Source organism: Myxocyprinus asiaticus, chromosome 4, assembly GCF_019703515.2.
Source record: "Myxocyprinus asiaticus isolate MX2 ecotype Aquarium Trade chromosome 4, UBuf_Myxa_2, whole genome shotgun sequence".
Taxonomy (NCBI): domain Eukaryota; kingdom Metazoa; phylum Chordata; class Actinopteri; order Cypriniformes; family Catostomidae; genus Myxocyprinus; species Myxocyprinus asiaticus.
The window spans coordinates 59,092,036-59,115,173 of NC_059347.1; the positions used below are offsets into that span (position 1 = coordinate 59,092,036).

The 23,138-nt window shown below is 38.6% G+C and overlaps 1 protein-coding gene across 1 annotated transcript in view; it reads left to right on the forward strand.

The window, feature by feature from the left end:
* Window positions 1–23,138, forward strand: part of LOC127440007 (rab-like protein 6) — a 50,002-nt gene that overhangs the window by 15,228 nt on the left and 11,636 nt on the right. Inside the window, exons 5-13 of the mRNA XM_051696368.1 lie at window positions 735–787; window positions 2,586–2,677; window positions 6,241–6,381; window positions 6,621–6,726; window positions 11,812–11,915; window positions 13,681–14,057; window positions 18,532–18,700; window positions 19,588–19,791; window positions 20,196–20,433. Coding sequence (XP_051552328.1) covers window positions 735–787; window positions 2,586–2,677; window positions 6,241–6,381; window positions 6,621–6,726; window positions 11,812–11,915; window positions 13,681–14,057; window positions 18,532–18,700; window positions 19,588–19,791; window positions 20,196–20,433 — 1,484 coding nt within the window. The remainder of the gene's footprint in view (window positions 1–734; window positions 788–2,585; window positions 2,678–6,240; window positions 6,382–6,620; window positions 6,727–11,811; window positions 11,916–13,680; window positions 14,058–18,531; window positions 18,701–19,587; window positions 19,792–20,195; window positions 20,434–23,138) is intronic.

Below are 23,138 nucleotides of genomic sequence, written 5' to 3' on the forward strand. Positions count from 1 at the left end.
ATGTTAATTTTATGTTTACAATTTTGTGGGTAATTTTGCATTTTACTTGTTTTTGTTGTCCGCAAATACTCAAAGGGCAAAAGCTTCCTCCTCCAGATGGTGTAGGTGAGAATGGACTGGTAGTAGCCTATTAGGTATCTAGTGTGTGTGTGTGCTGTTTTTCTTTTCTTCATTTACTCTAAAACTGTGCTCAGAATAGAAATTGTTCAGTATCCTGTGCTATTTTTAGACTCTCCTTTTGTATTTACATTAAAATCAGATGGCTGTTTTTCCCTCTGCACATTTCCTTTAAAAAGGGGGCATGTGATTTGTTACATTTGTAATGGACCACAGTTTGGATTGAAATATGTAATTAGTTTACATCTTGTTCAAATTACTGTAGAAATGATTTACTACAGTTTAAATGGCATTATTTCACACAGTCTCTTTCCCTTTATTTACTCACCCTCATGTTGTTTCAAACCTGTATGACTTTCTGTCTTCGGTGGAACACAAATAGAGATGTTTGGCAGAATGTTAGCCTCAGTCACCATTTACTTTCACTTAATCTTTTTCTTTACATTAAAAGTGAATGGTGACTAAGGTAATCAGAGGACACTGAACTTTAAGTTTGGCAGCTTTGGTGGATTCTGGCTGGGCAATTTATGTATGAATATTAATTTTCTCATATCTCAGACTCACGTTTATGGAAGTACTGCCACACAAGTTTTAACATCTGTATTTTTCTACTGCAGGAAAAGGGAAGAAACGTGGGGAGAATTTGAAACTGGAAAATGAACCTCAAGAGGTATTCATGCTGTTTTAACCTGTTTTGTTAAATAATAAATATTTGTTAGTAGTTAGTATATCTGCTGGACGATAATTGCATGTTTCATTTTTCAAAGTGCATGTTTTGTTTTGAAGTGGAGCATTAAAAGTGTTCAAAATCTTCAAAATGAAGAGAATTAATATTTTGCATGAAGCCTATTTTTAGGACCATAATGATTTTGTGAATTGTGACATTTTAATGATAATTAAGCATATTGTTCACCAATTCCACCCAAATTTAAATGCGAAACAAATCACATTACTGAAATACTGCGGTTTTGAGTAATTCTCTCAATGGCAATTCTCATTACTGTAACGCAATAATTTTTACTGTCATTACAACTAATACTTTAATGAATATATAATCATTGAATAAAAATATACTGTATATGCAGTATGCAAAATATAGGCCCGGTTCCAAATGGCTCACTTGATGTAGACTTTTGGTCATTTGCGTATGCCCATGAAGTCCACGAGAGCGTAGGCCGTAGGGTGTCTCGTTTGTCATTTTAGTGCTCAGAAGGGTGTTCACGAGCACCTACCTTGTGCTCTTCGGAGGGCTCCACTTATTTCTTTCTTTAGAATTTTGGGTAAAATATGACCTGCATATGTTCTTGGCAGGTTTTGTTAGATTTATTTATTCCTTTGTCAGATCTGACCAGTATCTTGAAAAAAAACTGTTAAAGGTTTAGTACACCCAAAAATGAAAATTCTCTCATCATTTATTCACCCTCATGCCATCCCAGATGTGTATGAATTTCTTTCTTCAGCAGAACACATTTGAAGAAAAATAGAAAAATATCTCAGCTCAGTAGGTCCTTAAAATGCAAGTGGATGGTGATCAGACTTTTGAAGCTCCAAAAATCACAGACAGTCAACATAAACGTCATCCATACGACAACAGAGGTTAAATGAATGTCTTCTAAAGCAATACAATCGCTTTTTGGTGTGAAAAACATCAATATTTAAGTACTTTTTAATTATAAAGCATCATTTCCGGTCAGCAGCAATATGCATGTGTGACGTAATCCTGTTGGCATGTTCACGTGAGAACTGACACACCCGGAAAAGCAGCGCTAGTTACAACTGAGGAGGAACGCTGAACAGAAACTTTGTTGATTTTGGTTTAGATCTGTATTTGTTTCTGTTTGTTTACTTAAAATGGTGTGTTTGTGTGCTTATCCTGGATATCTCAACCGGGAGAAAAACGTGAGATTACGTCTGTAACATGCTAACACGAATTCGTCACGAGAGACTCAACGCTCTCGTGAATGCGTATACTGCTGCTGACCGGAAGCAATGGTTTATAGTTAAAAAGTACTTAAATATTGATCTTTTTTTGCACCAAAAGCGATCATAACACTTTAGAAGACATTAACCGCTGGTGTCGTATGGATGACGTTTATGCTGACTGTCTATGATTTTTTTTTGGAGCTGCAAAGGTCTGATCACCATCCACTTGCATTTTAAGGACCTACTGAGCTGAGATATTTTTCTATTTTTCTTCAAATGTGTTCTGCTGAAGAAAGTTATACACATCGGGGATGGCTTGAGTGTGAGTAAATGATGAGAGAATTTATATTTCTGGGTGAACTAACCTTTTAATATTAATACATGTTTTTTCTTAATAATCTTTTAACATCTTGAAGTATCTCATTATGTAACCCATAAACAATGTGACAGATTGCGTGCTGATTTTAGCGCTTAGTCATCAGGAAATGAGATGTCATGGTTGTTGTTTTGTGCCTTATTATGTTGGTGCTTTGCTCTCTTTGCAGTCGGAAGCAGAGCCCGCTCTCGATGCAGAGTTCCTGGATGTGTATAAGAACTGTAACGGCGTGATTATGATGTTTGACATCACCAAACAGTGGTGAGGAAACTCCTGATCCTTCTGTTCTTCCTTCATTCCACATCCACTCTCTCAAAACCACACCTTCATCTCCCTCTCCTCTCGCTCTATCACTCTGTTCCTGTTCCTGTTCGTCTTTTCGGTCTGACATCTGTCCGTGATCAAGATCAGGTGGTAGAATGGGGTGTTGGGTTCTTAGTAGAGTCGAGACCGATGTCAGGAACAAAGCAATGAAACCAATATCTGCAACCCAGGGTCTCTTAAAGGTTCTGACTCTTAAAGGTTTATCTTTTCTCATTGGAGCTGCACTGCAGCATTGGTCTTTCCTTCTGACCCAAGCACACCGTTGAGGGTCCACTTGTTTGCAAAGGAAATCTGTGATGGGGCCAAATCCTTTGCACTTCTGGGAACATTGTAGCCCTGCAGGATAAAACTTCTATGATCAAACTTTTTGGTGGTTTTGTCTACAGCTGTGACAATATACAGTGCATTCAGAAAGTATTCAGACCCCTTCATTTTATTCATATTTTGTCATGTTGCAGCTTAATGCTAAAATGCTTAAAAAAATAAATAAAAAATTCACATCAATCTACACCCTATAACCCATAATGACATGGCAAAAACCAGATTTTTGATAACTTTTCAATTTATTAAAAATAAAAAAACTGAAATATCACATTGACATAAGTATTCAGACCCTTTGCTATGACACTTTAAATTTAGCTCAGGTGTATCCCATTTCTCTGGATCATCTTTGAGATGTTTCTACACTTTGATTGGAGTCCACCTGTGGCAAATGCAATTGACTGGACATGATTTTGAAAGGTATACACCTGTCTATATAAGGTCTCACAGCTGAAAATGCATATCGGAGGAAAAACCAAGCCATGAGGTCAAAGGAACTGCCTGCAGAGCTCAGAGACAGGATTGTGTCGAGGCACAGATCTGGGCAAGGCTATAAAAACATTTTGGCTGCATTGAAGGTTCCCAAGATCACAGTGGCCTCCATAATTCTTAAATGGAAGAACTTTGGAACAGCCAGGACTCTTCCTAGAGCTGGTCGCCCGGCCAAACTGAGCAATCGGTGGAGAAGGGCCTTTGTAAGAGAGGGGACCAAGAACCCGATGGTCACTCTGGTTGAGCTGCAGAGATCATATGTGGAGATGGGAGAACTTGCAGAAGGACAACCATCACTGCAACACTCCACCGATCTGGGCCTTATGACAGAGTGGCCAGACAGAAGCCTCTCCTCAGTGCAAGACACAAAAAAATCACCTAAAGGACTCTCAGACTGTGAGAAACAAGATTCTCTGGTGTGATGAAACGAAGGTTGAACTGTTTGGCATCAATTCCAAGCATCATGTCTGGATGAAACCAGGCACCGCTCATCACCTGTGCAATACCATCCCAATGGTGAAGCATGGTGGTAATATCATGCAGTGAGGATGTTTTTCAGTGGCGGGGACTGGTCAAGGTTGAAGGAAAGCTGAATGCAGCGAAATAGATATCCTTAATGAAAACCTGGTCCAGAGTGCTCAGGACCTCAGACTGGGCTGAAGGTTCACCTTCCAACAGGACAACGACCCTAAGCACACAGCCAAGACAACGCAAGAGTGGCTTAGGGACAACTCTTTGAATGTCTTTGAGTGGCCCAGCCAGAGCCCGGACTTGAACCCAATCGAACATCTCTGGAGAGACCTGAAAATGGCTGTCCACTGATGGTCCCCATTCAACCTGACAGAGCTTGAGAGGATCTGCAGAGAAGAATGGCAGAAAATCCCCAAATCCAGGTGGGCAAAGCTTGTCGCATCATACCCAAAAAGACTTGAGGCTGTAATCGCTAGGTGCTTCAACTAAATACTGAGTTAAGGGTCTAAATACTTATGTCAGTGTGATATTTTATTTTTTATTCTTAATAAATTTGCAAAGTTATCAAAAATCTGGTTTTTGCTTTGTCATTATGGGATGGAGTGTAGATTGATGTGAAAAAAATAAAGCATTTTAAAGGCTGCAACATAACAAAATGTGAAAAGAACGAAAGGGTCTGAATACTTTCTGAATGCTCTGTATACTGTGATAGAAGAAATTGTAGAGATTTTGAATCAGCATGATTCAATCAATGTGAATTTAGAGTTGGAAGTATACCATTTTATAATAAGTTTAACTGTTTAAGGCATTTGTTTTTAACTCTAGTGTTCATAATGCAACACTGTTTTTGAACTGATTTAACACTTCATCTTCATTTATGAATAATTGACTTAACATTATAAATGATTATCCTTTGGTATGCATCCATCCAAGTTCCAAATTAAAATAAAAACAAAATAAAATAAGGTACCTTTCATTTGGAAAGTATTTCATGTTTATTTAATATATTAACTATGGTTAGGAAATTTAATGCGTTAATTTCTGCGATTAATAATTGACATTTACCGCGTAAAAAACAAAACAATTAATGCAGTATCCATATAATTTTTTATTTATTTATTTATTTATTTTTTTTTACTACATGAGACTTCACTGTTTTTTCCCGACTCTTTGTGGCTAAAATGGGCTTGTATAACTTTCTAGGTAGTACACTTTAGACTCGACTGTACACCGTAGCACAGAAACTGATTGTGTGGAGCAGTGCATGCTTATTCATTATGCACAACACATCACAATAAACACAGGAATGGATTTACTGTTTGGAGAAAGGAGACTTCACCCACAAGCAGGGAAGAGTGTGGGAGAGATACGGGCAAGCTGTAGCATCTCTTTGCATCCCCCGAAAATGCTCACTCACTTTCATCTGAACTAGTTTCATAAGAGAAATCGCTTGAGAAATGCAGAACAGCAGCCAGAGAAAATAACAGTTTTGAGATTTTAAACTTCAGCAAATTAAAGCATTTTATTTGTTTTAAATATGTATGTATAGTGTTGTAATTGTATGTAATTGTAATCAATTCACAGCCCTGTTAATAATCATTATTTAGTATTTCGAAAATACCTATATTGTAATATAGAACGTTACCGTGACCTAAAATTATTCATACAGTTATGCACCATGATTTTTGTTCATACCGCCCACCCCTAGTTTGAGTAAAAAGGAACTTTATTGAATGATTACATCAGATCACTAAATGAATGTCGGCTGTGACCCTCAACTCTGTGTATGCCCTCTTGTTTTTTCATATGCTTGGTCAATATTTGATCAGAATCGTTTATCAGACAGCAGCAGAATTACCATAAAAATGGTTAAGCTTGGTTTAATCCTGCAGTAATCGCAAAAACTCATTTTCTAATTGCTTGCTTGTTCGTGTTGCTTGCTAAAGAGATGCTGACATGTTGTCGTGTTTCTTGCCAACATTTATGTGGGTGGTGTTATCAAGTCTGGAAGTGATAGAAAATGATACATATAAGCAAAATAAATGCAAATAAGATCATTTGTAACAACAATTCATGAGTTGATGAAAAATGCCTTAAATATATATTTTTGGGAGAATTTTGAGTCTTTGTAATGAAGTATAAAACAGAGTAATACTCAGGGAAATGACATGGGACAGTATATTTTCTATAAATCACAGACTTTGTCTTTGCTGCAGGACGTTCAATTATATCCTGAGGGAGTTGCCAAAAGTGCCAACACACATCCCTGTGTGTGTCCTGGGTAACCAGCGGGATATGGGCGAGCATCGGGTCATCTTACCCGATGACATCAGAGACTTTATCAACCGTCTGAACAGGTTGGCAGAGCAGTTAACAGTCAGATGCATGCACACGATTAACCCTCAAATGTTTGGGAAACCTGCTTAAAAGCAGTCATTATTTTTGCAATTCCATCTGGTGCCTCTAAAGGTGCAGAAATCACACACTTCACCCCAAGTTAAAAATATCTCATGTACAGTACCATGCAAATTCTTACCATGCAGTCTAATGAAAATCGCACAACTTTTCTTTATCCCAAAAACCTCTCTGATTTCAGACCTCCAGGCTCCTCCTACATCCACTACGCCGAGTCCTCCATGAAGAACGGCTTTGGTCTCAAATACCTCCATCGCTTCTTCAACATTCCCTTCCTGCAGCTGCAGGTCAGAGGAAACTCACGTCAGAGTCACGTCAGACATAAATGTCTATTTTAGGATCACCGTTTAGCTGTTTATAGTGGCATATCAAGTGGGACGCTCACATAGGATACTTTGGGATTTGAATTGAGTTTTTGTATTACGACAGGGGCTCTCAATGCTGTTCCGGAGATGCATCCTTTTGAAAAGTTTAGGTAAAATGCTGTAGCATATCTGCTTTAGTTAGTTAAGATGGATAGTTTGCACATTGGTATATGTTGAATTTGCATACTATACATCCTGAATAGTACTGTATGTGAGATTAGGATTAGTGTATTCCAAATTAAAGTGTGTTGAAAATCATACACTAAATGTGCCTGGATGTTGTACCAATTCAGTTTGATTTTCAAAGTGTGCATCCATGCATGTTTTTACGGTAAAACAACCCCTACAACCCCTTGTGCTACGCAAAAGGAGTTTGTGATGTTTAGTTTATTACCAAATACATTTAGACTCAGTTTTTCACAATTCCTGACATTTAATCCTAGAAAACATTCCCTGTCTTAGGTCAGTTAGGATCTCTACTTTATTTTAAGCATGTGAAATATCAGAATAATAGTAGAGAGAATGATTTATTTCAGCTTTTATTTCTCTCATCACATTCCCAGTGTGTCAGAAGTTTACATACACTTTGTTAGTATTTGGTAGCATTGCCTTTAAATTGTTTAACTTGGGTCAAACATTTTGGGTAGCCTTCCACAAGCTTCTCACAATAAGTTGCTGGAATTTTGGCCCATTCCTCCAGACAGAACTGGTGTAACTGAGTCAGGTTTGTAGGCCTCCTTGCTCGCACATGCTTTTTCAGTTCTGCCCACAAATTTTCTATTGGATTGAGGTCAGGGCTTTGTGATTGCCACTCCAATACCTTGACTTTGTTGTCCTTAAGCCATTTTGCCACAACTTTGGAGGTATGCTTGGGATCTTTGTCCATTTGGAATACCCATTTGCGACGAGCTTTAACTTCCTGGCTGATGTCTTGAGATGTTACTTCAGTATATCCACATAATTTTCCTTCCTCATGATTCCATCTATTTTGTGAAGTGCACCAGTCCCTCCTGCAGCAAAGCACCCCCACAACATGATGTTGCCATCCCCATGCTTCACAGTTGGGATGGTGTTCTTCAGCTTGCAAACCTTACCCTTTTTCTTCCAAACAAAACGATGGTTATTATGGCCAAATAGTTCAATTTTTGTTTCATTAGACCAGAGGACATTTCTCCCAAAAGTAAGATCTTTGTCCCCATGTGCACTTGTATACTGTACTCTTGCTTTTTTATGGTGGTTTTGGAGCAGTGGCTTCTTCCTTGATGAGCAGCCTTTCAGGTTATATCAATATAGGACTCATTTTACTGTGGATATAGATACTTGTCTACCTGTTTCCTCCAGCATCTTCACAAGGTCCTTTGCTGTTGTTCTGGGATTGATTTGCACTTTTTGCTTTTTTACATTCATCTCTAGGAGACAGAATGCGTCTCCTTCCTGAGCAGTATGATGACTGCGTGGTCCCATGGTGTTTATACTTGCGTACTATTGTTCGTACAGATGAACGTGGTACCTTCAGGTGTTTGGAAATTGCTCCCAAGGATGAACCAGACTTGTGGAGGTCCACAAGGAGCTCTTTTGATTTTCCCATGATGTCAAGCAAAGAGGCACTGAGTTTGAAGGTAGGCCTTAAAATACATCCACAGGTACACCTCCAATTCAGTACACCTCCTTTCAGAAGCTAATTGACTAATTGCCTAAAGGCTTGACATCATTTTCTGGAATTTTCAAAGCTGCTTAAAGGCACAGTTAACTTGGTGTATGTAAATTTCTGACCCACTGGAATTGTGATATAGTCAATTAAAAGTGAAACAATCTGTCTATAAACAATTGTTGGAAAAATTACTTGTGTCATGCACAAAGTAGATGTCCTAAATGATTTGCCAAAACTATAGTTTGCTGATATTAAATCTGTGGAGTGGTTAAAAAAATGAGTTTTAATAACTTTAACCTAAGTGTATGTAAACTTCTGACTTCAACTGTATGTTTTAACTTTACATTTTAGTGGTGCAACACACTAATGTTTCAAGTGCATAAATTACAACACAGTTCTCATTTATGCTACACCCAGATGAAATTGTACCTTATGAGCAGCTTGTGCAGAAGACCCCAAGAGTTGGTTTGAACATGCATTTTGTTTATGGTGGGAAAGAGATTTAGTTTTAAAATCAAGTGAGGACTAACATTAGAAGTAGCTTTAAAGTCGTAACCTTAGAATCCTCATTATGCCTCTCTTGAGATTGGCTGAATGGCATTAATTAAGAAGTTAGGTTGAAATTAGCCGGGGCTCAATGGTGACTTGTTGGTGTTGTGTCTTATGTGTCAGGGACAGTCTGTTTGTGAGGTTCAGTTGATGTATTTTATTGATCCCGTTAAAAAAGTTAAGTTCTCTCATTCAGCTAACCAGCACAGCATAGATTGCCAATAAACACACAAATAAAACACAAGAGAAATATACAGGATCATAAAAACAGTTGACAATACTGTTTCTATTTGCCTGTAGACCATAAGCAGAAGGTTGTTGGTTCCAATCCCCACAGCCAAGGCACTTAACTCCAGGTTGCTCCAGGGGGATTGTCCCTGTAATAAGGGCAATGTAAGTTGCTTTGGATAAAAGCGTCTGCCAAATGCATAAATGTAAATGTAAATAAACATTGAATCTTATATATATCAAAGAGCTGAAAAGCTTAGTGTTCAGGCAGAACTAAGAATGAGTTCTCCTTATCATGAATTTGGGTTTTCAAAATGAGCTCAAGAAGTAAAAAAAAAAAAATAAGTCAGTAGGCTGCCTGAAAGCTACTTGACTAAACCATCGCAAGAAAGCCCTGTCAAATTTTGCTGGCTCCGGGTTCACCTGACCCAGATCAAACACTTTTTGAATGGGGCGTTAACATAAGACATGTTCAAGCGTTCAAAAACAGCTAGATGGAGCACAATTGAATAGAATAGAATGCCGATGTCTCAAACAAAAGTTTGACAGAACATCTTAAAAATCCAAAACCTGGACGCTCAAAAAACAGTGTGAAACACGATGCAACAGGAAAAGACCTCTAACCTCTGTCTGAATGTGTATAGCTCTAGTGCTGGTGCTTTAAAGTGGATGAATTTAATGATGGAACTTTTCAGAAAAGGTTTTACAGTGAAAAGCGGACAAAATCTAGAAAGTAATCAGCCTCATAAATCGATTAATCAGTTATCGGTCGATTAATCGACAAGTCGAACATTGTGACCCATCCTTAAAGAGGATGATTTCCTTACTGAAATAGCCTTCAGTGGAAAAAGATAGACCAGAAATGTGCTGTACTCAACGAAAGTACAAAAATCCAGACCTGAATGCTTGGCCAATGCATTGAAAGCATGCTGTGCTGTTGTACATATGTAACGTGTATTCTGTGCCGGTAAAACACCTCAGTAATCAATCTACCTGATATCTGATAATGATGTTGTATTAAGATAATCGATACTCACTTAAAAATATTGTCACTAAAGGTTTTTACTAATCTAGTGATTTTATTATTTATTAAGACTCAAAGTGAAAAAAATAACAATATAAGCAAATATGTTATGATTGGATCTATTTCTCCTTCCGCCCAACATAATGTGTGGTAATGCTGAAACACGCATGCAGTCGTAAACAGTGCTCATTTGATATAAATAATTTTAAAAATGTATTTATTTATTTATTTATTTATTGATTTGGTGAACAAATGTTATTCAAATATGGATCATATTTTAAAACACAATTATTTCACAGCTTATTTTTAAAGAAATAATAATACGATTATTCTAAACTACTTATGCCAAAATTTATTTCAAGAATATCCGCTTTTAACAAAACTTTGACTGCTTGGGGACAGTAAAAATAACAGACAGCACTACATTTTTATATAATTTTATTCAAAGTTTATATGTATTTAAAATTATTTTAAATTAGAATTTTTAATTTGTTAAACATTTGAAAATGATCTGTTATTTGTAGGCTAAATGATAAACAAAAATAGGTAATTTGCAGTTTAGGCCTATAATTAAAAAAATGATGGCTTTTAAATATAATTTTAAATAGCTAAAATAGAGGTATCGATATCGGCGATATTGGCCTTGATAGTACTTATCAAAAAGAATATAAGTGGTATCGCCCGTCCCTAAAAAGAGAAAACTGACCGTAGATAAAGACAGTTTACATTATTCCCTACTATAGTGCCCCTTGTGGTTGTACTGAGAATGCATTGCATACTTGTGCTGTGAATAGCAGTCTTACACATTTCAAAGTGCAACAATCTATCTTGCGTACCTAAAAGCATCACGTTTGTGCCTTGCTCTTGTCCTAGAGAGTAGCAACTATTATTTCTTAACAGCTTCTTTGTATTCATAACTTTATGATTCAGGCAAACAATTGCTTTTGCACAATAAATCTTTTCTCTTGCTGGGTCATTGGCTTAGTGGCAGTGAGTTGCTTCTGGACTGGAGTTATCCACAAACCTTTATAATCTGTGAATGGCGATGCCGGTAGAAAAACTTGTTTAGACTTGCCTACTACTGTTAACGTGATACAATCCCACAGCTCAGAAACGGTTCGTCGAGCACAGCACGTCAGACTCATGAAACTTTCAGTGCTGAGTCTAGATCTGTTTTCCCCTTCATGCTATCTTTTTCTGGCATAGTTTAAAGGCCACTTCTAACTTCTGTGACCCGAAGAATTTGGACTCCTTGCCCCAATGCCTAACTTTACTAAATATAATGTCTGTTTGTCCTCACACGATCAAGAAAGCTGACTTGTTGAGCTTTATATATCACTAAGTACTTGCTCCATTAATTATTAGTAGCTTTTGTGTGTGTTTTTTCAAACACTTAAAGTTTCTTAAAGGGACAGTTCTCCCTAAAATTCTGTCATCATTGAATCACCTTGAAGTTGTCCCAGGCCTACAGTTCGGGTTCGAATCCAGCTTGTGTTGGGTCCCGATGTCCTGTTTCATGTTTGATGATTAGTGCATTGTGTGTTTGTTTTTGTAGAGGGAGACTCTGTTACGGCAACTGGAGACGAACCAGCTTGATATTGAAGCCACACTAGAGGAGCTCACTGTACAACAGGAGACAGAGGATCAGAACTATGACATGTGAGTGGATGGACACACTGACGTCCAGAATACACCCCCAGTGCACATTAGTTCAAAATGGAATGCACTTTTGTTAACAGCCAATATTGTTTATTGTTTTCTGCAGTAAACAATATAACATGGTACTGTTTGGTTTATATTTATTCACTGATCCCTCTTGTGGACTTAACGACTGGACTGATTTAACCTTGTGCGACCCCACGTCCTCATGCGTGGACTGCGTGTTTTGTCTTTACTATAGGCTATGCATGATTTAATTTCATTTAAACCGACTGATCTCAGTTCAGGGCAATCTGGGCTGTCATTAAATGGTAAAACTTTTGATGCACACAGTCATGTGACAAAACAACATGGCGCTGATCTTAGCTGAATTTGTCTTTGGGAGAAACGCCAACAAAACTACATCTGGTAAGAAACCTAATTATGTTTTTACATTGAAACCTATTTGAGTGAAAAGAGTAGAGTCTCTGGTTTCATCCAGTGTGTCATTTTGAAAATGTCATTGTTATATCGTGAAACGGCATGCTGCCAAAAGCGATTGTTTTTTTTTTCCATTTCAGTTCGTTCTGAGCAAAAACTGTATTTTTCAATTCTGGTTCAAAAGTTCCAGAGTCTCCTTTCCAAATGGTAACCGGTTACAACCAAATATAAGAACGGTTAATATTGTTCTTATTAAAATGACAGTACTCTGTGCTAAGGGGTGGGTGAAATATCAATTGCACTGTTGCCAGATCTCGCAAGAGAAACAAGCAAAATGGTCTAGAAAAACAAGCCCAAAATAAGCCACTTACCTCACCAAAATAAGTGAAAATAAGCTATTCCATTTTTTCCTGTGTGGTGGATTTATCAGCATAGAAATCATAACAAGCATTCAGTTAATTAACAGTTAAGTATCATTTTAATTACAGATCTGCTTCTTGGTCAAAACCCGGCAGCATCAAATCTGTATTAATGTAATCTAACAATAATTCAGTGAAGACTTGGAAACGACTGAGAAATGTACTTTTTACCTTGTATGTTGTGCATTTATATGTAGTAATTATACATAGTTATTCAAAAGGTCTTCATTCACAGAATGCGACATCCACAACGGGCAATTAGGCAAAGAAATGTTTGACGCAGCAGTTTCCTTCAGGATCAAAGCACACGTTAAATGTTTTGGGCAACATAAAGTGGTGTAATTTCAAAAATGAATTGCGATAAACCCTTTAGCCTTTGGTTTCATGAAAAAATTATCGGAACAGCATTTAAAAATAATGTTTTCACCCGTTTTTGGGTATGTTCTGCAAAAGATTTAGTTCATTTTCGTTTTTTGTTTTCATTCCTTGAACCGTTTTTAGCCCGAGACACCTGCGTTCTCTTCTATTAGCTGTGTTACGCTGTGTCTTGCTTTTTTAGTGCATATATATCATCCAAACTGCCGTTGATACTAGTTGCTGAGGTGGGTCAGTGTTGTTACTAACTGACTCAAACAAAACTCTTTATAGATTCGATGCCATGAACCATTCTAATGCCAAATCCAGTGATTATTTCTTTCTATGAAGCACTTGTTGTTGCAGCCTGGTAATATGGAAACAACATTTTTCACCAGTAGACTGATAAACCTCTGCACCCCAATTCCCGTAAGTTGCATAGCAGCCAGCTAATTTAGAATGTAACCGGTCATTGTCCCTTCGTTAAGCTCCGCCCCCTTGGTTACTGTTGCTATGATCAGTGTTTGTGACATCTGAGGCTGAGAGTGAACATTTCAATGCTGTTTTCACAGATTTCTTGAGATGATGGAAGCACGCAAAGCTTACGGATCTCCGGCACCCTCTAATGGCGAGAGCCCGTCGTCAGGCTCCCAGTCTCCTGTGGTGCTGCCTGGTGCGGCGTATCCCAGTAACCCCAGTCCCAGTACCCCACAGGCTCCCCTCCCTCCCCAGACCCAGTCTGTACCTGCACCCCCTCCAGCTATACCACACCCTTCTTCCCAGAGCACAGCCGCACATGTACCCCAGACATTATCACAAACTTTGGAGACATCTGCCCCCACAATGATCCCTGCTACTGCCCAACCAGCACCTCCTCCGGCCCAAAAACTAGGGTTCATCTCACGCCTGTTTAGATCTTCAACTGCCGACAATCCAGCAGACAAAACGGGTATGTTCAGAATTTAAATTGATAGTTCACCCAAAAATTTGCATTCTGTTGTCACATACTCAGACTCATATTGTTTTAAACCCGTTACAGAAAATAAATGTGTACATGTGCATATACATACTGTATGACCAAAATACCACGATAGGAATGATTTTATATCACGATAACTATATACAGTTGTACTCAAAAGTTTGCATACCCTGGCAGAAATTGTGTCATTTTGGCATTGATTTTGAAAATAGGACTTTTGAGACTGATCATGCAACAAAACTGTCTTTTATTTAAGGATAGTGATCATATGAAGCCATTTATTATCACATAGTTGTTTGGCTCCTTTTTAAATCATAATGATAACAGAAATCACCCAAATGGCCCTGATCAAAAGTTTACATACCCTTGAATGTTTGGCCTTGTTACAGACACACAAGGTGACACACACAGGTTTAAATGGCAATTAAAGGTTAATTTCCCACACCTGTGGCTTTTTAAATTGCAATAAGTGTCTGTGTATAAATAGTCAATGAGTTTGTTAGCTCTCACGTGGATGCACTGAGCAGGCTAGATACTGAGCCATGGGGACCAGAAAATTACTGTCAAGAGACCTGCGTAACAAGGTAAAGGAACTTTATAAAGATGGAAAAGGATATAAAAAGATATCCAAAGCCTTGAAAATGCCAGTCAGTACTGTTCAATCACTTATTAAGAAGTGGAAAATTCTGGGATCTCTTGATACCAAGCCAAGGTCAGTTAGACCAAGAAATATTTCAGCCATAACTGCCAGAAGAATTGTTCAGGATACAAAGGAAAACCCACAGGTAACCTCAGGAGAAATACAGGCTGCTCTGGAAAAAGACGGTGTGGTTGTTTCAAGCTGTGGTAATATGGCTTCACACGCCCCACCGAGAACTAACCACATTATAGCGACTACAAGGGGGTTACCCCATGTGACTCTACCCTCCCTAGCAACTGGGCCAATTTGGTTGCTTAGGAGACCTGGCTGGAGTCACTAAGCACGCCCTGGAATCGACCTAGCAAACTAGTGAACTCCAGGGGTGGTAGCCAGCTTCTTTACCACTGAGCTACCCAGGCCCCCTTGCACCACCTGTTCTTAAGGCAAGACTTAACTAGTAGGTCGTAAGCTCTCCGTAAAGTAATGCGTAGTCACAAAATATGACGTTTACCTGTATTGATCCAATAAACAACACAGAAGTATTAAAAGCCGTGAATTTCGGGGGCCTGGGTAGCTCAGTGGTAAAAGACGCTGGCTACCACCTCTGGAGTTCGCTAGTTCGAATCCCAGGGTGTGCCGAGTGACTCCAGTCAGGTCTCCTAAGCAACCAAATTGGCCCGGTTGCTAGGGAGGGTAGAGTCACATGGGGTATCCTCCTCGTGGTCGCTATAATGTGGTTCGTTCTCGGTGGTGTGCATGGTGAGTTGAGCACAGATGGATGGTGTGAAGCCTCCACACGCGCTATGTCTCCGTGGCGACGCGCTCAACAAGCCACGTGATAAGATGCGCGGGTTGATGGTCTCACAGGCGGAGGCAGCTGGGATTTATCCTCTGCCACCCGGATTGAGGCAAATCACTACATGACCACGAGGACCTAATAGCGCACCGGGAATTGGGCATTCCAAAGTAGGTGAAAAAAAAAAAAAACCTGTGACCTTCAATTTGATCTTGTTACGGTTGATGTTCAAACTTTGTTTGCTCACGTAACTGTCAGCTGTAATAAATTATATCCCCGTTAAAATACGATACGTAATAAAAGTAGATTTGATAAATAGTATATTTTCCCTGTGTAAATAACAATATTATAGGAACTGTATCTTAAATAAATAACTAATACAACAATAATTGTACTAATACAACAAGCTGGAAAAATAGACATTTATTCATTTTAATATCCTATATATATTTTGAACGTGTTGAAACTTGACACCCTGAAAACTACACCATTTGAACGGTTTCATGCTGAAGAGCTGCGTAAAAGTAAGTTTTTTTTCTCTCTCGTAAATGTAAACGAGTGTAAATGTCAACATCATACTGTATGTCGAAAGCATTGAAGCCTGTCACGCAAAACATGAGCTCATTGATGTCATAAAATATCAGTCTGCTTTTTTATTCCAACCGTTACTCTTGGCCAGAGGCTTCTGTAAATATTTAGTTTATACGTAGGGTTACGTAGTTTAATGGTGCAACGCTAACATATTTAGTAGTGCGTAAATTGTGACTTAGTGCCCATTTACGCCACAACAAGGCTAAGTTGTAACGTACGTATAGCTGGTGCAACCGGCCACCGGAGGAGAATTTACCAGAATTTGAAAAAGAAGCAAATAAAAATACTGTGAAGTAGCCCACAAACAGACACTTACAGGACTTCCTGGAGTGTTAGGATCGTCAAAATAAAAGCGCTGTGGAATTTATTGGAAAGTGAACAGTTTGCATAAAATACTTTTATAAAACAAAATATGTGACAGTGGCCTTGAATTGGCCTAGAAACATATTCAGTCTCAAGCCACAAGTCTTACCATGTTCTATTTCAAATTTGAGGACAATGTTAAAACACATTTTTCAAGACCATGTCATGTAATCATTTACAGGTGCATCTCAATAAATTAGAATGTCGTGGAAAAGTTCATTTATTTCAGTAATTCAACTCAAATTGTGAAACTCGTGTATTAAATAAATTCAATGCACACAGACTGAAGTAGTTCAAGTCTTTGGTTCTTTTAATTGTGATGATTTTGGCTCACATTTAACAAAAACCCACCAATTCACTATCTCAAAAAATTAGAATATGGTGACATGTCAATCAGCTAATCAACTCAAAACACCTGCAAAGGTTTCCTGAGCCTTCAAAATGGTCTCTCAGTTTGGTTCACTAGGCTACACAATCATGGGGAAGACTGCTGATCTGACAGTTGTCCAGAAGACAATCATTGACAACCTTCACAAGGAGGGTAAGCCACAAACATTCATTGCCAAAGAAGCTGGCTGTTCACAGAGTGCTGTATCCAAGCATGTTAACAGAAAATTGAGTGGAAGGAAAAGGTGTGGAAGAAAAAGATGCACAACCAACCGAGAGAACCGCAGCCTTATGATTGTCAAGCAAAATCGATTCAAGAATTTGGGTGATACTTCACAAGGAATGGGCTGAGGCTGGGGTCAAGGCATCAAGAGCCACCACACACAGACATGTCAAGGAATTTGGCTACAGTTGTCGTATTCCTCTTGTTAAGCCACTCCTGAACCACAGACAATGTCAGAGGCGTCTTACCTGGGCTAAGGAGAAGAAGAACTGGACTGTTGCCCAGTGTTCCAAAGTCCTCTTTTCAGATGAGAGCAAGTTTTGTATTTCATTTGGAAACCAAGGTCCTAGAGTCTGGAGGAAGGGTGGAGAAGCTCATAGCCCAAGTTGCTTGTAGTCCAGTGTTAAGTTTCCACAGTCTGTGATGATTTGGGGTGCAATGTCATCTGCTGGTGTTGGTCCATTGTGTTTTTTGAAAACCAAAGTCACTGCACCCGTTTACCAAGAAATTTTGGAGCACTTCATGCTTCCTTCTGCTGACCAGCTTTTTAAAGATGCTGATTTCATTTTCCAGCAGGATTTGGCACCTGCCCACACTGCCAAAAGCACCAAAAGTTGGTTAAATGACCATGGTGTTGGTGTGCTTGACTGGCCAGCAAACTCACCAGACCTGAACCCCATAGAGAATCTATGGGGTATTGTCAAGAGGAAAATGAGAATCAAGAGACCAAAAAATGCAGATGAGCTGAAGGCCACTGTCAAAGAAACCTGGGCTTCCATACCACCTCAGCAGTGCCACAAACTGATCACCTCCATGCCACACCGAATTGAGGCAGTAATTAAAGCAAAAGGAGCCCCTACCAAGTATTGAGTACATATACAGTAAATGAACATACTTTCCAGAAGGCCAACAATTCACTAAAAATGTTTTTTTTATTGGTCTTATGATGTATTCTAATTTTTTGAGATAGTGAATTGGTGGGTTTTTGTTAAATGTGAGCCAAAATCATCACAATTAAAAGAACCAAAGACTTAAACTACTTCAGTCTGTGTGCACTGAATTTATTTAATACACGAGTTTCACAATTTGAGTTGAATTACTGAAATAAATGAACTTTTCCACGACATTCTAATTTATTGAGATGCACTTGTATTTTTATTAGGCTACAGATATACAGCTTAACTTCCACTCACATACTAAGCTCCCACACACTCTTTTTGTCTTATAATTTGATGCTGATCAATTAATTGTAATTACACACTCAATGAACTTTGCATGTGTGGATAAGCTACCTCCAAAAAGTATTTTTTTTGCTGTAATACAGTAATGAAAACCATCCTATTTGATCTAAACTGGCAATATGTCTTTTAGCTTTAATGGCTGTTCTGTGTATTCATGTATTCATCTACACTTTCTTTTAAACTGTATTGTGGTCTCTTATCAGAATCTATGAGTTCTGAAGCACCGAAGCCTACTGGAAAGGTGCAGAGTGTGGATGACTTTGTGCCGGAGGTGGGCTTGGACCGGAACTTTCTGGAAGATGGTGGAAAAGCAGCAGCATCTGCAGTTAAATCAAAGAGCAAACTTCCAGCATCAGCTCTAGACAGTGACAGGTGAGCTATGATGACATCTCGATAATTAATGGTTTGATTTCAGCAGGTCATAAACATGCAGGACATTGTCAAGTTTATATGTTTTTAATTTTTGTAAATCAACATAATTTTCCTTTGGGTATTTGAGTAATGCCTCATCTATATAGACAGTTCATTAGGATGGATTATGGATAATTGGATTTCATTTGTAAAATTTTGTTCCTTTTTTCTTCAGCAGGAGAGGTAAGTTCAAAGCAGAATTTTAGCTACTGGTCATGATTTATTCATTTCATTTTTATTTATTTTTTTCTGCTTTGTTTGGTACTGTAAGGTTCAAAAGGATTTTAGTTTCTGTAATGAGGAAAACAGTTAAGTAAAGACATTTGATTTCCTTAAAGACAACATTTGCTAAAGCATTCCCAATGCATGTGAGTTGACGTATCATAGAGTGATACAGCACATTCATTGGGAAATTATTTAGGGATTTGAGTAGATCGTGATAATTGGGCTGTAATATTATAGGTTAATATTAGTTTTCCCTGCCCACATGGCCTTGGTTGTATCAGCAGAAAAGTGGTGGCTCAGCGATTAAGGCTCTGGGTTACTGATCAGAAGGTCGGGGGTTCAAGCCCCAGCACCGCCAAGATGCCACTGTTGGGCCCCTGAGCAAGGCCCTTGACCCTATCTACTCCAGGGGCGCCGTATCATGGCTGACCCCAGCTTAGCTGGGATATGTGAAAAAAAGAATTTCACTGTATATGTGCAAATGTATAATGTGAGAGAAAAGAAAATTATTTTTTTAAAAAATTATTAATTATAATTATTTTGCACAATACGAGAAGTGACATGTATTTAGATAAATAGGTTCATATTAAAATTCATGTTAAGTTTTCTTGTGTGTCTCATAGTGATGGTGAGGGGCGGGGAAATCCTCTGGTCTCCGGTTTCCAGGACGATTTAGATCCGGATGACAGAGTGCCTTGTCAGCCTGCCATTAAAGCGGTGGTCCCAAGCAAGGACATCACCCTCACGAGTGATGAAGAGAAGGAAGATTCACCTGTACCCTCAGCTGCACAGAACAGGGGCATCAGTGCTGGACTTAACACAAAGGGGTAAAAAAACAGACGCTAATGAATTAAATGCATCACACTTTTAATAGAAAAGCTTTGATAAAATGCAAACACGTTGAGACCTGACCAGAATTTCCATTATGTGTAATAAGGTTTTGATTAATTTCCCTCACTGTTAATACATTTCAAAAATGGAAATTGTTCATCAGCAGAGAGGTTTCTTTAATTTCTCTAATTAATTACCACAATAATTTCTCGAAGAAGGCAAAACCAATTTTAATTTCTTAATTATATTGTTTTCTAATTTCACACATTAATGTTACATCAGCCTGATAGAAGGATGGATACTTTAATATTGTAGATAGATGGATAGATGGATGGATGGATCGATTGATAGATAGATTGATTGATTGAAATTTAATGCTCCCCTTTTTTCACTGTCTCAGATCATCAGTGAACTCACTCAGACAGCAGCAAACCAAGTTAAAACCAGCCGAGAGACCACAAAGCCTAAAAACTACAGCAGGTCCTGCAGTGCAGCGACAAGGTCAAAAGACAGGGGGCGCTATTGAGGCACACTCAGATTCAGACCATGAAGTTCCAGTCGCTCAGCAGATGCTTTCATTTGTTATGGACGACCCTGACTTTGACATCGAAGAGCATGACGTACCCCAGGTCAAGAAGGTAGTGAACCATTTCTAGGGTCTTGTCAACGTTGTTGTCTTTGTTTAACATTGAAGAAACATTACGTATGTTGAACAAACGAAAACCAAACATTCCCCCATAGACTTCCATTATAAGTGGATTTCTGTAAGCACGTTTTTTTTAACACGGATCATTCCCTTAGTAAATGCCCCAGTCCTATTGTGCACGATTCTTCAGTGCATGTTATTCTAAAGTAAGAAAAAATGCCATTGTAATTTTTTATTCAAATGTAACTAACTTGTAACTACTTTTCTTTTCGGCTGATGTTCCAAGGCTGTATGGGCGGGGAAAAATCAGATTAATCAATAAAATCACTAACCTAACTTTTCACCCTATATTATTTCCCACTGTTAATTCTCTTCCACTCAGAAACGTCACATTATGGAAGTGAAATGCATTGCGAATGTTGTTTCATTTAATAAAGAAATGTAAAAATTTTACTTAAAGCTGCACTACAGAATTTTGTGCTCTCTAGCGACATCTGTGGTTGAAATAGGTCTGGGCGATATGGCAAAAAAATAAAATCTCGATTTTTATCAAACTTATGGACAATTCACGATTCGATTTTTCAACTTTTAAATGTACTCCAACATGATTCAAATTGCATGTTCTTTATTAGAACAAAGGTGTGCAAGAAAAATGTATAAATGCACCACAGGGGGTAAGTTGTCAACATAGTGTAAATGTAAATGAAATTTAAATCTAATCCTACATCCATATGTTCAGAAACAATAGAACAAAAAAAGAAAACTGCAAAATAATTCTTAGCCAGTGTTTGTATTCATTTTATCTAAACCAAGTCTATTTAAAAAGTTATCTAGAAATCAATATCTATAAATGATCAAGTTTATCTAGAAAGTACTCCTTGTATATCAAAAATGTGTGTATATAATCTTTAGAGTTCGACCGATATTGATTTTTTTAAAAACCGAAACGATACCGGGGCCTGGGTAGCTCAGCGAGTAAAGACGCTAACTACAACACCTGGAGTCACAAGTTCGAATCCAGGGTGTGCTGAGTGACTCCAGTCAGGCTTCCTAAGCAACCAATTGGCCCGGTTGCTAGGGTGGGTAGAGTCACGTTGGGGTAACCTCCCCGTGGTCGCTAAAATGTGGTTCTCACTCTCGGTGGGGCGTGTGGCGAGTTGTGCGTGGATGCCGCGGAGAATAGCGTGAAGTCTCCACATGCGCTAGGTCTCCGCAGTAACGCGCTCTACAAGCCACGTGATAAGATGCGCGGATTGACGGTCTCAGACGCGGAGGCAACTGAGGTTCGTCCTCCACCACCCGGATTGAGGTGAGTCACTTCGCCACCACGAGGACTTAGAGCGCATTGGGAATTGGGCATTCCAAATTGGGGAGAAAAGGGGAACCCCCCTCAATTTCTTGATTTAAAAAAAATACAAATTGTGTCAAAACGCAAATTCGAAATAATCGGAAAAACCACCCAGCCCTAGGTTGGAACTTAAAATTAATTGAAGAACGGAAGAACGGAAGAACACTTTCCGTGAGTTGTGATTCGGCATTGCTCTTCTGCTTGGATGAGTCTCATGGTTTGAGATTACCTGCATTGCCTTTGAGCACTCTGAAACTTCCACCAGTAGAGCCGGAGTCATGGCGTGCTATTTTCATGTTGATATTGTTTTTCGATTACACATTTATGAGCGAAATATTGCTTGCTTTGAGGAAGACAACACTCTTACATATTTTGAGTTCATTAATTCATTTTACATTTATCGCGCTTTTCTCATGCTACACTCAAAGCGCTTCTACATTGTGAACAGGGAACTCTCTTCAATCACCACCAGTTACCAGAATATTTTAATATGATTATTCAAGTGTTTTATCTACTATTAATGTTTGTATTATACTACACTTATCAATGTAAGAGGTGAAACTCATGAGCTCAGAGTTATTGTACAGTCTCACTTGATAATACAAGTGAATCGTAATACTACAATAGTACGTCTTTGCACTGCTCACAGTAACTATAAACTAAAAACATAAAATGAGTATTCAGTAATGATGCGGATGAATATACTTTATTAAACATGTAAATAATATGCAGAAATGTGCAATTATAACAAATACAGTAATAAGTTTCCTTAATCATTTGTTTAGCAGTAAAGTTATAATAGAGAGATGGTTACACACTAAACAAATGTATATCACTGTGCTATGAAATCAGTACATTGTAAACAACTTGAGATGATTATACATTGTTGTGACGAGGAGGAGGATGGGGACGGGCCGTGACTACGCTCACCCGGCCCCCAATCGGGCTAATCAGCCGAGGACAGGGATAAGTGCAGCTGCGTGTGGCTCTCTCTCTCTCGAACTGCCGCATCCCACTGCACTTATCCCTTTCCTCGGCTGATTAGCCCGATTGGGGGCCGGGTGAGCGTAGTCACGGCCCGTCCCCATCCTCCTCCTCGTTACAATTGTAAACAGACATACTATCTACTGAAATGACAATAAGTGATAGCTTGTGCATTTCTGCGACTGGGACAAAAGAAATGAGAAAAAAACAGCGGCACACACACTCTTAGGGAACCTGGAAACTACAGGAATTTTATAAATTACTCAGAAGTCATAAATATTAGTAAAGACGTTACAATAACTTCACCGGACAATGTAAATACATTGTGATCGTTAACACATGAGTATGATTCATTAAAGCATGAC